This window comes from Enhydra lutris, unplaced genomic scaffold (genome assembly GCF_002288905.1).
Source record: "Enhydra lutris kenyoni isolate GAN:26980312 unplaced genomic scaffold, ASM228890v2 scaffoldscaffold73, whole genome shotgun sequence".
Lineage (NCBI taxonomy): Eukaryota > Metazoa > Chordata > Mammalia > Carnivora > Mustelidae > Enhydra > Enhydra lutris.
Genome location: NW_019154157.1, coordinates 7284278 through 7296979, shown reverse-complemented (window position 1 = coordinate 7296979; position 12702 = coordinate 7284278). Strand labels below are relative to the sequence as shown.

The following is a 12702-nucleotide window of genomic DNA, read 5'->3' as shown; positions in this document are numbered from 1 at the left end:
GCCCCATGGTTTTCACTCTTCTGTTTAGGTCTTTAACCCATTTTGAGTTGATTCTTATGTGTGAAATAGGTGAGGGTCTCACTTCATTCTTCTGCATGTAGAGATCCAGTTTTCCCAAGAGCATTTTGTGGGAAGGACTGTCCTTTCCCCCCATTGAATGGTCTGGGCACCCATGCAAAATCATTTCACGTATACTGATAGACATGAGGGTTTGTTTCTGGGTTCCCTATTCTTTTCCACTTGTTTTTATGCCCATATCTCACTGTTTTGATTACCATAATTTTCTAAAGGTTTGAAGTCAGGAAGTGTGAGACCTCTAACTTGGTTCTTCCTTTTCAAGATGCTTTGCCTATTCACGGTCCCTTGAGATTCCATACACATTTTAAGGATAGATTTTCCTTTTTTTCTGCAAAAAAAAAAAAAAAAGCCCAGAAACAACAATAAGGGCAACAAAATGCCATCGGGATTTTGATGGGGATTACATGACACCTGCAGATGGCTTTGGGTTTTATTGACAACGATATTCAGTCTTTTGATCTCTGAACAGGTGGGATGCCTTTCCATTCTTTGCCTCTTAACAAAGTTATCTCAGCAGATCTATTAGAGCTTTCAACACCCAGGCCTTTCCGTTCCTTGGTTAAGTTTATTCTTAAGTATTTTATTCTTTTTGGAGTGCTTGGGTGGCTCAGTGGGTTAAGCCTCTGCCTTCGGCTCAGGTCATGATCTCAGGGTCCTGGGATCCAGCAGGGAGCCTGCTTCCCCCTCTCTCTCTGCCTGCCTCTCTGCCTACTTGTGATTTCTGTCAAGTAAATAAATAAAATCTTTTTTTAAAAGTATTTTATTCTTTTTGATGCTCTTGTAAATGGAATGTTGATATTCTTCTTTGGATTGTTCCTTGTCAATGTTTAGAACTACGGCTCATTTTCACATGTTGATTTAGTATCCCACAACTTTGCTAAATGTATTTATGATGGCCAACCGTTTCCTTGTGGAATCTTCGGGGTTTTCTGTGCATAAGATTGTGCCATCCATCAACTGAGATCATTTTACTTCTTTCTCTTGGATTTGCATACCTTTGATTTCTTTTTCTTGCCTTAATTCATCTGGCTGGAACTTCCACTGCTATGTGAAATAAAAAAGACAGGAATAGGCAGCTTTTTCTTTCTTGTTCTTGACTTTGCAGAGAAGCTTTTGGCCTCCCACCATTGCAGTGAATGGTAGCTCTATTAAGTTGAGGCAGTTTCTTGCTATTCTTAGGTTAGTGAGTGTTTTCTGAAGAAAGGGTGTTGGATCGTGTCAGATTCTTTTTCTGCATCAACCGAGATGCTGGTATTTTTTTTTTCTCTTCATTTTGTTAATGTGGTATATTACCTTGGTTGGAATAGCTTGGAACCATCTCTGCATTTTAGCAGTTAATCCTAACTTGGTCGCTGTGTGCTATCCTTTCTAGATATTGCCAAATTCTGTTTGCTAGTGTTTTGATGTAGATTTTGACATCAACATTCATGGCTGATGTTGGTTTGTAGTTTACGGGTAGTATCTTGCCTGGCTTTGGTTTCATACAACAAAGTATCCCCTCTTCTTCAGTGTTTTTTGTTTGTGTGTTTGTTTGCTGTTTATGGAAGAATTTGAGGAGGATTGGTGTTAATTCTGATTTTAGTTATTTGAGTCTTCTTTTTTTCTTAGTCAGTCTGGCTTAAACTTTTGTTAATACAGCTGATCTTTTTGAAGAACCCACTCTTGATTTTGTTAAAATTTCCCATCATATTTGTTTTCTATTTTGTTATCTCTGCTTCTTCTAGCCTTGGGTTTAGTTTGTTCTTTTTTATAGTTCCTCATGGTATAACAATGGATTCTTGATTTCAGCTCTTTCCCGGTCTTTCAACATAAGCACTTCCGGCTATAAATTTACCTCCTATTACTGCTTTCTTTACATTTCATGGATTTGGTTATGTTGCATGTTCATTTCCATTTGTCTCAAGGTATTTGTGAATTTCTCCTGTGAATTCTTTGAACCATTGGTTGTTTAAGAGTGTGTGGCTTAATTTCCACTCACAGGGCTGGTCTCTAGTTTCATGCCATTGTGATCAGAAAAGATACCTGGTATGATTTCAGTCTTTGAAGATTTGTTAAGACTTGTTTTGTGCTCTAGTCTGTGACATGCTCTATCCTGTATGAGCACTTGAGAAAAATGTGTTTTCTGTTCTTGTTTGGTGGAGGGTAATGTATGTCTCTTAGGTCCAGTTAGTCTATAAAGTTGTTCAGGTTCTCCATTTCCTTATTGATCTGTCTGGTTGTTCTGTTGACTTCCCTTTTAACAAGATCCTTCTGGTCATGTTAAGATGAGTCTCTCAGGAGGTGGAGGCAGGGAGACAAGCGAGAGGGTGCAGTGTCAATCCAGGAGAGACGTGACTTGGAGCAAGGCCACTTGGATCAGAGCGGTCCTGATGGAGAGGATGAGAAATGGTCAGGCTCTGGGTTGGCAGAGCCAATAGATTTTATTGACTCTGGGAGTTGGTCCTAGGTAAAGGAATTTGCCTAAGGTCCTATAGCTAGTAAGTGTTTGGGCTGGGATTTGAACTCAGGCCTGTCTGGCCCCGAGTTCTTAGCTTTTAAAGAAACACTGTGTTTTCCGAAAGCACTCCTGTCCCAGCTGCCTGGAGCCCCCATTCTACTCCCAAGGGACGTCCAGGTCTGGGTGCTTGGCAAACCCCACCTGGCAGGTTCCACAACCTACTGGGTGGTAGGCCAGCATCACTGTACCCTGCTTCAGGGGAGCAAAGGAACAAAGGAGGCAGGTAGTGGGGGGCGGGGGGGTGGCTAAATTCTCTGAGATTGTGTGGGCTTAATGGCCTGTTGCAAAGGAACTCAGCCCCTAGAATCAAACAGACCTGGGTCTAACTAACCCTTGACTCTCCTCCTCACCAGCTTTGTGACCCCAGGCAGATGACACCACCCCTCTGTGCCTCTCTGTGCTCCCTTGACAAACAGGGATGTTGATGCTGCTGCTCTCTATTTACCCACAAATATGGTGACAGGAAAGCATTTTTTCCAACTAAAATATTCTCCCAACGCAAAAGCCAGTCATGATCTTTCAAGCCATTTGATCCTCAAACTGAATTTTATTGAGCACCTAAGATGTCCCCGAGCCATAGCTATCCAGCAGTGTGCTCTCCCCTCATGAGGTCCACAGGCGGGCGGGGAGGAAGAAATCAATATAAATTTGATGGGGGTTAGCAAAGCAGCCACTGTGGGGGCCTTGAAAGCTGGGGAATTTATTCTCCTCAGCAGGCACTATTTTATCAGGGACCAGAATAACTAAAAAGAGGGTTCAGAGAGGGGAGACACATGCGCAGCTCTAACATTTACCACAGGCCCCTCTGTGCCGGGTTCGGTGCTCAGCACACGGTGAGCATGACCTTGTTCTGTCTTCCCACAGCCCCTGGAGGCAGGTGCTATTCCTCTACGCCCTTTACCTGATGGGAATACTAAGGTTCAGAGAGGTGATGTGACTGGCCTGAGGAAGCACAGCTAGAAGCTAAAGGGGACAAGCTATAGCTGCTGGTGCTAAGATCGAAGAAACCAGTATAAGTCAAAAGTCCAGTTGTTGCTTCCCAGCCATGTAGCCTTAAGTCAGCCTGTTTGCCTCCCTGAGCCTCAGTTTCCACACCTGTGAATAGGACCAGTTCCACGGGTTTGGCTGGACAGTTTTCAGACTTAGGAATGCAGCTGGCAAAGTTCAGCTTGGGGGCCCTGAGCTCCAAGGTCAGCAGCTGTTCACAGGGAGGGTGCTGACTTGGACATGTGGGGCAGGGACCCACAGAGTGGGACCTGGGTTGTTCTGTGTTCTACCTTCCCCTCCAGGAGGCAGGCAGAAGGAGGAGAGAGAAGGACATGTAGGGCCTGATATTGATCTCTGACAGGGGCATGGCTGAGCAAGCCCGGCTGAGGCCAAGGCAGAGTGGGCCACAGGCCAGCCAGGAAGCCCACAGAAGGGGTCGGATTCAGAACTGTTCCCGTCACCTCTGCATCACAGCGTGGTGATGTGGAGCTGGGACCGGCATTGGAGGTCATCTCTCCCTATCTCCTCAACCTCAAGGTGGGGAAACTGAGGCCCTAGAGAGAAGAAATGTTTTGCTAAAGTCCCATAGTGGTTCTGGGCAGAGTGGGACCCAGGATCCAGCAAAGCAGAAGGGTGTTCAAGTCACCAGAGTGTCCCCTCTGTGAGCAGAGGCATAGTTGCCCTTTCAGCACTGGGTCCCCCGTACCTAGTATATCAGTGGTGCTCAGAAAATATTTGTTGAGCATGTGAGGATGGTAGGAAGAGCACAGATCTGGGGATTCAGACTCAGCCTGGAATTCTGTCTCCACTCTGGGCCAGCTCTACTTCTCTAGGCAGATCACTTCCCCTTGATGAGCCTCGGTTTCCCAAAATGAGATCACAAACCCAGCTGATAGGTGCCTGAACAGGGATTTAAACCCAGGTTTGCCAGATTCCAGGGCTGAGTTGTCACTCTGCCTGGTTCTTTTACATACCTTTTTTCTTCCTTCCAAAAATATTTATTGAGCACCTGCTATACACCAGGCACTATTCTAGTCTCCGTGGATATAACAGGCAGATGAGGCCCTGCCCCCAGGGAATTCATGTCCTAGAGCAGGAAGATAGTAAGTAAATAACATGGGACAGGAATAGGATAAGTACCCGGAAGGAGCTATAATAAGGTGTGGATGGAGTCTTGGAGGGGGAGGAGGGCAGTCTCAGATAATGGGGCCCAAGAAGGAGATGACATTTCTTGTGACACCTGAAAAGAACCCCCCCCCACCATGCAGAGCACCCGAAAAAAATAATTCCATAAATTGTGAATTGTGACACTGTGACAGGCCTCAGGCTTTCAGAAGACTCGGTGAGGAGGGCATGGAAGGAAGGCAGTCAGCCAGCCGCCCCAGCTGGCCTGAGAAGGCCCAGAGAGGCAACACAGCCCTCTGGGGTGACCGCACCCTGGGGCGCATTTGGGTCTCCCCTTTCAGCTGCCTCTGCCTTCCAGGTGAAGCAGATCATGGAGGAGGCTGTCACACGGAAGTTTGTCCACGAGGACAGCAGCCACATCGTCTCCTTCTGTGGTGAGTTCGTGGCCCGTGGCCTTGAAAATGGCTTCTTTCTCTGTGGGCTGCCTCTGGGGGAGTGGCATCCCCCCCGCGAGCGAGCGTTCTGACACTGCTTCTTTTGCTCTGTGACTCCAGAGTTATTTGTAGGTTCCCAAGGGGCTCCATTAGGGAATTTGGAAACATGGAAAAGTCTGGAGAAGAAATGAAGCATGGCCTCTGCACCCCACGGGGAGTTAATCACTGTTGACGCTGGAGAGACTGACTGCCTTCCCCTCTTGTGGGCTCAGAGCATGGCGACTCACACCCATAGTGATGCTGGTCTCGCATCTGACGAACGCCCTTTCCTCACCCTGCCTATGGCTGTTGCCAAATAAAGGGAGAGGATGGATGGGCTTTAAAAATATAGGGAATTAGGAGCCATCAACCCCCCTCCCCACCGAGGGATCACATCCAGCTGACTCAGCAAAGGAGGCAGGCCCGGGGGCTCGGAGCCTGACTCAGACTTCTCTCCTCGAACCAGCTGGGCTCACAGAGTTTCCAGAAATAACCATGCTGCCAGGTTCTTACTGTATTTCCTCCGCAGCTATAAACGTAGGTTTTACGTGTCTCCCAAATCAGGATTCAGCTTCTAATCTGTGTGTACATGTAAGTAGGGGTGTTTCTCCCTGAAAAACCTTTTTAATTCGTGACTGGAGTGTCTTGGGAGAAAGGACATGCTGTAATTCCCCTCTCTCGGTCTTGGCCTCCTGCAGAGGCCCCAGCGAGGAGACCCGGCTGGTCCTTCAGCTTCATCCCCATGGCTGGGCGCACCACCCATAGGAGCTCACGCCGAGACCTGGGAGCCCGCTGATGTCTGTTCGGTCCCTTTGCAGCCAGGCAGACCTGGGTTCAAATGCCTTCTCTGCCACTTGTTTTTTGGGTGACTTTGGCAAATTTTATTTTATTTTTTTAATGATTTTAATTTTATTTTTTAATGTGTTTGTTTAAATTACAGAGATAGGTATATTTGTGTACTTGGCATTTGTATGTGTATACGTAGGGGTGTATATATACACATTTATATGTCTTTGTATACATGTATATATATATATATATATATATATATATATATATATATATATATATATACACACACACACACACACACAAATGTGAATTTGGGGATATTCTCACCTGTTTTTTTTCTTTTGAACATCTCTCTTTGCAAAGAAAATAACAGGCATGCCCATTTCAGAATGTGTGGCCATATCTACCTGTTAAAGACTTAGAGGAATAGAAAGTGCTAAAAATCATGATAATCGTCTAGCTTCAACCACTGTTTTGGGATGAGAGAAGAAATGTAATGGCACTGAATAAGGCCTGCCAGGTCTCCCTGAGATGTCTCTGATTCATTGTTCCTTATGGGCCATTGTTGGAAAGAATCAACCAAGACTCCAATGCCTAGATGATTAAGTTGTTGCAGTAGAGACAAATGAAAAGTGTTGTGCGTATAAGCAAAAATGAAGCTGTGTAGAAGATGCTTACCCAGAATATTTTAAGCCCATAGGCAAATTAGACAATAGAGTGAAATCCATTTAAAGTCATAATTGCCGGGGCACCTGGCTGGCTCAGTCGGTAGGCACACGTCTCTTGATCTTGGGGTTGTGAGTTCAAGCCTCATGTTAGGCATGGAGCCTACTTAAAAAAAATAATAATTTTTTTAAAAAGCCAAGTAATTGCTAATAACAACAACAACAACAACAAAATACCCCAAGACAATTAGTTGAACCAAAACTTCTCAGGATTTTTCCTGGTGCACAGCCTGACCTTGGCCAGGCTCTTCACCCTCAGACTGCTGGTATTTTCCTTGTATGAAGTGACAGCAACTAGAACACTCACTTCACAGGGTTTTTCCACCAGGAGTAGGGAAGGTAAACTTCAACACTGGTTGACACCCAGCAGATACCCACTAAGAAGTAGCTCTTACAATAGACTCCCTTTTCCCATCAACACTGACTATGCTCCTGTTACATAGCAGAGTGAGCTCCCAGTCTGCTGTGTAAGACAGAGGCAGGAAAATACTTATTAGAGGCCTGCTGAAAGTACCAAAAAGAAGACTGGGGCCATCTGAATGGCCTACACAGGGACTGTTTTCCAGGAGGAAACACTAAGGCCCAGAGAGGGAAAACGATGTAGAGCACAGGTGACCACCCAGGGGAAACACAGACACTGGAAGACAATGACTGCATCCTCTCTTCAAATTTTTCATGGAAGCATAAGAGCACACCTTGAGTTCAGGCCTGGGTTTGAATCCCAGCTCCATCACTCATTTGCTAGGTTTGGGCACTTCAGCTTACCGCTTAGAGCCTCAGTTTTCACATCTGAAAAATGGGGATTTTTTTTCCCTTTCTTGGCTGTGACAGAGGTAGAATGAGATGCATACTGTTCGCTCTTACTGGAATCACAGTAATGACGTTGGTGTGATTCTTTAACCCAGAGAAAGCTTGACAGTCCTGTGGTCCAGTCCCTCTTCCCTCACTGGCAGGAGTAATAACTCATGTTTCTAAAGCACTTTCTATGTGCCAGATTTTACATGAAATGCTTTCCATGCATTTTTTCCCACCTCATTCTCTTTTTTAAAAGATTTTACTTATTTATTTGAGAGAGGGAGAGAAAGAACAGAGAAAGAGGAAGAAGCAGACTCCTCCTGAGCAGAGAGCCCTATGTGGGGCTCAATCCCAGGACCCCGAGATCACCACCGGACTTGAAGGCAGATGCTTAACCAACTGAGCTGCCCAGGCATCCCTTTCCACCTCATTCTAAAAGCAACCTTTTAAGACACTTGTTCGTACTATCCCTATTTCACAGATGAAGAAACTGAGACACAGGGAGGGTAAGTAGTTGCCCAAGGTCACACAACTGGTTAGTATCTGGGAGAGGACATCAACACAGACGATCTGACCTTGGGCAGTGAGCATAGGTTAACTGCTAAGCTCTCTTGTTCCCTTTTGAGGGAGTGGGAGGTAGGGAGGCATATGTGCCTTTCCTTAAGAGCCTTTCACGAATTTTGTGATTCTGGGGCCCGCAGCTCTCCAAGGTGCCTCTGTGTGACTGGAGTTCTGAGCTGGGTGCAGGGGAGCGTGGGCAGGGCAGGGCCTGCTGACTGACCGTTGTGTCCCTACAGCGGCTGTGGAGGCCTGCGTCCTGCATGGGCTGCGGCGCCGGGCGGCTGGTTTTCTGCGCAGCAACAAGATTGCAGCTCTCTTCATGAAAGTGGGCAAGAACTTCCCACCGGCCGAGGAGCTCAGCCGCAAGGTGCAGGACCTGGAGCAGCTGATCGAGAGCACGTGAGTGTGGAACATGGGGTATGGTCAGGGCGGGCCTGCAGAGGACAGTCCATGCTCCTACCTGAGCTCTGCGAGCACCCCTACCTCCTGGCACTCTCTCTAGTCTCCTTTCTGCTCCCCAAACCTGACAGACTCTTTCCTACCCCAGGGCCTTTGCACATGCCATACCCACCACCCAGTTCACATACCCCATCTTCCATGGCTAGTTCCTTGTCATCATTCAGGCCTTCCCCCAGTTAAGGGTAAATTCCAGCCCTCACCCCATTTCTCTTTTAGATTATCCCCGTTTATATACTTCCCTGTGGTTATCACCACCTCTAATTATTCATTTATTTTTTTGCTTGATACTTGTCTATCTCCCCCACTGGACTCTGAACTCCATGAGAACAGGCAACTAAAATCTGTTATTCCCCATTATGTGCCCAGTGCCTGGACAGTGCCCAGCACCCCAAATGCTCTAGAAATGATTGTTGAATGAGTAAGTGCCTCTTGGGACCCAGACCCCATTCTGAACGCAGGGAGACCAAAATTTAATGAAACTAATATGGTCACTGTCTGCATGGACCGCGTGTGACACTGAGGCAACCATTGAAGGGGAGCAGTGACTTCACTCATGCATCTCAAGGCTGATTGTGTTCGTTGTGGGGAGACTCATGGCCTGAGTGTGTATATGAGTGCCTTCCACCAGAGTCACCCCCAAAGTCCCAACTGTGCAGCCACAGCCTCCATCTGGGGCCTGGTCAGGGATGGCAGATAATTTTCACCTCCAGTTCGTGTTAGAGGCCACCGGAAAGACCTTGTTTTGAAAGATTCTGGAGCTGCTATTGGGTTTCATGGGAAAGAATGCGTGGATCAATTAGCCATGTCTGTTCTAGGCAAGAGAAGGGAGAGAGAGGCACATATGCCATGTTCGCCTTCTCTGCTGTAGGTGATCACTCCACATCACTGGATGGGAAATGGCCCTTGCCTTGCCTTCCAGGCCATGCCAGCCCAGTGCTTCTGGACAGAACTGCATGATGGGCCAGCATGTGGCTTTGGCGTTGCCAACTCCTGTTTTGGAATCTGACTCCTCAGCCACATAGTCTTCAGGTGCCTTCCAATCCATCTGCTAAATTCCCAGGTGTTTGCTGATAACTTTAAAGGGATGGATTTCCATGGGCCTTCCATAATATTGGGAGAGACTTTCTAATGGAGGAATTAGAGATACCCATGCCAGGTGGTAAGCGAGAGCCATTCATTCATTCATGCAGTCACTCATCCATGGCAGATAGAGGGGGAAGAGAAAGAGAGAGAAAGAGAGAAGGAGAGGGGAAGAGAAGAGAAACATCACTGTAAGAATCTGGCTTGTCCATCAGCAGTTTATGAAAGTGTCTGTTCCACTGCAACTTTACGCTCACTGGGTATTGTGACTTTTTTCAACTCTTTACCCACTTGCCAGGAGCAATAAGGGCTCCTGTTCTTTTAGTTGCCATTCCTTCATTTCCTAGAGAGGTAGAACATTTCACCAGTTGCATATTGGTCCTGTGGGATTTCCTCTTTTGTGAATATTCATCCTCCTTCTTTACTGGCCTTGAAGGCGAAACCAGATCCAGGGCCTCCAGGAGAATGTGCGGAAGCTTCCGAAGCTGCCCAACCTGTCCCCACTCGCCATCAAGCACCTGTGGATTCGCACTGCCTTGTTTGAGAAGGTGCTGGACAAAATTGTGCATTACCTGGTGGAAAACAGCAGGTGAGCCAGAAAGACTAGACTCCTGGGTGTGCTCTGCCGCCACCTGCTGGGAATTGCAACCTATTACACAAAGCTTTATTTTCTTTCCCTTGATATGTACTTGATTTGAAAGAGATTAAATAAAGGCTTTCTGGATGTTTGCCTCCAGATTAGCCTAGTATAGAACCTTGGGAAAATTCAGGTGCTTACTGCCAATGCAAGGTCTTCAGATTTGGAGTGGGATGTAGTATCTTGCTATCTGAGGCATCTTTCTTCTCCCATGAATTAAGCTACTGTCTTCTTGCTAACTATGGCCCTAGAGGAGTCATCTAGCTCCTCTGTCTCTGCTCTCATTTGGTAAATGGGACAGGGATTGCTGCCATTCTGGAGAAGGGGAAAGAATGAGAGTGAGTACACAGCATTTTAGAAATAATACCTTTTTACATTTTCTTTTCTAGCTCAGATCAACCCGGTGTAAAGATTTTATAGCATGAGCCCTCTTGGCAAGCATTTACCCATCCATCCATCCATCTGTTCATTCATCCAGTAAATACTTAATGACTGCCTACTATGTGCCAGGCGCTAACCTAGATGCTGGGGATACATTCATCTCAACTGTCATGTTCAAAGCTTAAATGTTATGCTAAGGGCATGGGGCAGCCAGATGAATGAGGAGACTCTTCATGGTCAGTACTCCCTTCCAGCCAGAGAGAGGGGGTGGAGAGAAGGAGGGAAGGAGAATATGAGGGGAGTATCTGAGAATCTCTGTATCTCTTGGTGTATGAAAGTGCTTGTTTAACCACATCTTCACATGCAATAGGTATTATGATCATCTTTTATTCTTAGCCTGTTTGCTAGGAAAATGTGCATGAAAGTGTAGAGCGAAGTGCTTCTTCTCATGAACCTCGTATTGTAGCAGGGAAAACAGGTAAGTGCTAATTGGGATAAGATATGATGAGTATTCCAAGTCAGGTGGGTGGTGTTTTATCTCCACTGGGTGGCCTGGGAAAGTGTCCTGGAAGACATGGCAGTTAAGCTTCCGTTTGAAGGACATGTAGGCTTTAGCCAGATAAAGGGGATATGGGGAAAGAGTGATCCCAGCAGAGGGAACAGTTGGTGCAAAGGCCGGGAGGCAGGAGAGGAACTGAAAGAAATCCAGGCCTTGGAGTCCAATTAATCTCTTCATCTTCTTGTGACACATCTCTGCCCTGTGTAGAGACATGGGTTTAGAACCTAAATTCTGCTAAATTCCCAGGGCCTCTGTAGGTATTGCCTTTGGCATATGACCTTGTGTTTTCTCAGTAAGTCAGTCAAAAGGAATTAGCGATTTATTTCAGCAATAATGCCAACCTCTTTCTTCATTAAACTTATTTTTTCAGATTCACATAGAAGCTGTAACATTAGAGTCTCTTCTACCCTAGGTGATAACATCCTCCATAACATAGTACAAGGACCAAAATAGGGGATTGCCATTGGTAAAATACTGTTAACTGAACAACAAACTTTATTTGGATTTTGCTAGTTTTTACATACCCTCATTTTCCCCCCTGTATTGTTCTATGGAATTTTAATACATGCATAGTCTTGTATAGCTGACACCACAGTCAGGAACAGAACTGTTCCAGTGAAACCTATCACTGCAGAGGAGCTCCCTTGGGCCACCCTTGATGGTCACATCTTGCTCCCAGTCCTACCTGCTATTTTTCAAGGCAGTATTCCCAAGGTTCATGATCAGGTAACTGTGCTGAGTTTTGGCATGGAAACTGAGCGGCAGAGTGGAAAGTGTCTTGACACCTTATCTTCAGCCAAAATGTATAAGCTTGCTGCTGAGCGTGTACAGGACAGGTCAGTTCTGCTTCAGCCAGTATTCTGGTGGACAGAAGATTCCTCTGGGGTAAAATAACCATGATGTTGCCACCATTTCGTGAGAACTTCCTGGAGATAGGGTCTGTGCTGTTGCTGTTCAAGCAGGCCTACATTTAATCCTCCCAACAACCTGGCTAGGTGAGTTTCGTCGTTCTTCCCATTTTACAGCTACGGACACTGAAGCTCAGAGAAGGTAGTCACCTGCCCAGGTGGGTAGGTGACTTCCGCCACAGCAAGGGTGGAAATGGCCGAGGCTGGTGCCCCATCAGTCTGTCTCCTGTCTCCCTCCCAATCCTGTGGTCTTCACCCCCTGCTGTAGGATGGGAAGAGCCAGGCTGGCTGGGTGTAGCCTACAGCCACCTGCTGTGTGGCCTCCAACAGGTCACTTTCCCTCCCTGAGCCTGAGACCTCTCAGGAGGGTAGAACAAGGTCTTTTCCAACCTCTAAAATTCTGTTTCTAGATGGTATGAGTTAGCAAAGAATTAGAAGCCACTCCACAGCAACTCAAACAAAGAAATGAAAAGCAAAACAGCAGGAACATTGTATTGCCTGCATCACAAGTTATTGGGCAGAGCCAGGAGCCAGCAGGCGCTCATGAGCACATCAGGCAGGCATCACCTATGTGGGCTGCCTGGGCAGGAAGTCTCCTGTTAATACAGCTTTTCAGTGCACACAACAGCTAAAAGGCATCTTGCT

The 12702-nt window shown here is 46.5% G+C and overlaps 1 protein-coding gene across 1 annotated transcript in view; it reads left to right on the top strand.

The window, feature by feature from the left end:
- The first annotated feature begins 5051 nt into the window (after positions 1-5051).
- LOC111160040 (small G protein signaling modulator 1) overlaps positions 5052-12702 on the top strand; it is a 57992-nt gene continuing 50341 nt past the window's right edge. The window contains exons 1-3 of the mRNA XM_022522824.1: positions 5052-5121; positions 8270-8432; positions 10009-10161. Of these exons, the coding sequence (XP_022378532.1) occupies positions 5058-5121; positions 8270-8432; positions 10009-10161 (380 nt within the window). The 5' untranslated portion in view covers positions 5052-5057. The remainder of the gene's footprint in view (positions 5122-8269; positions 8433-10008; positions 10162-12702) is intronic.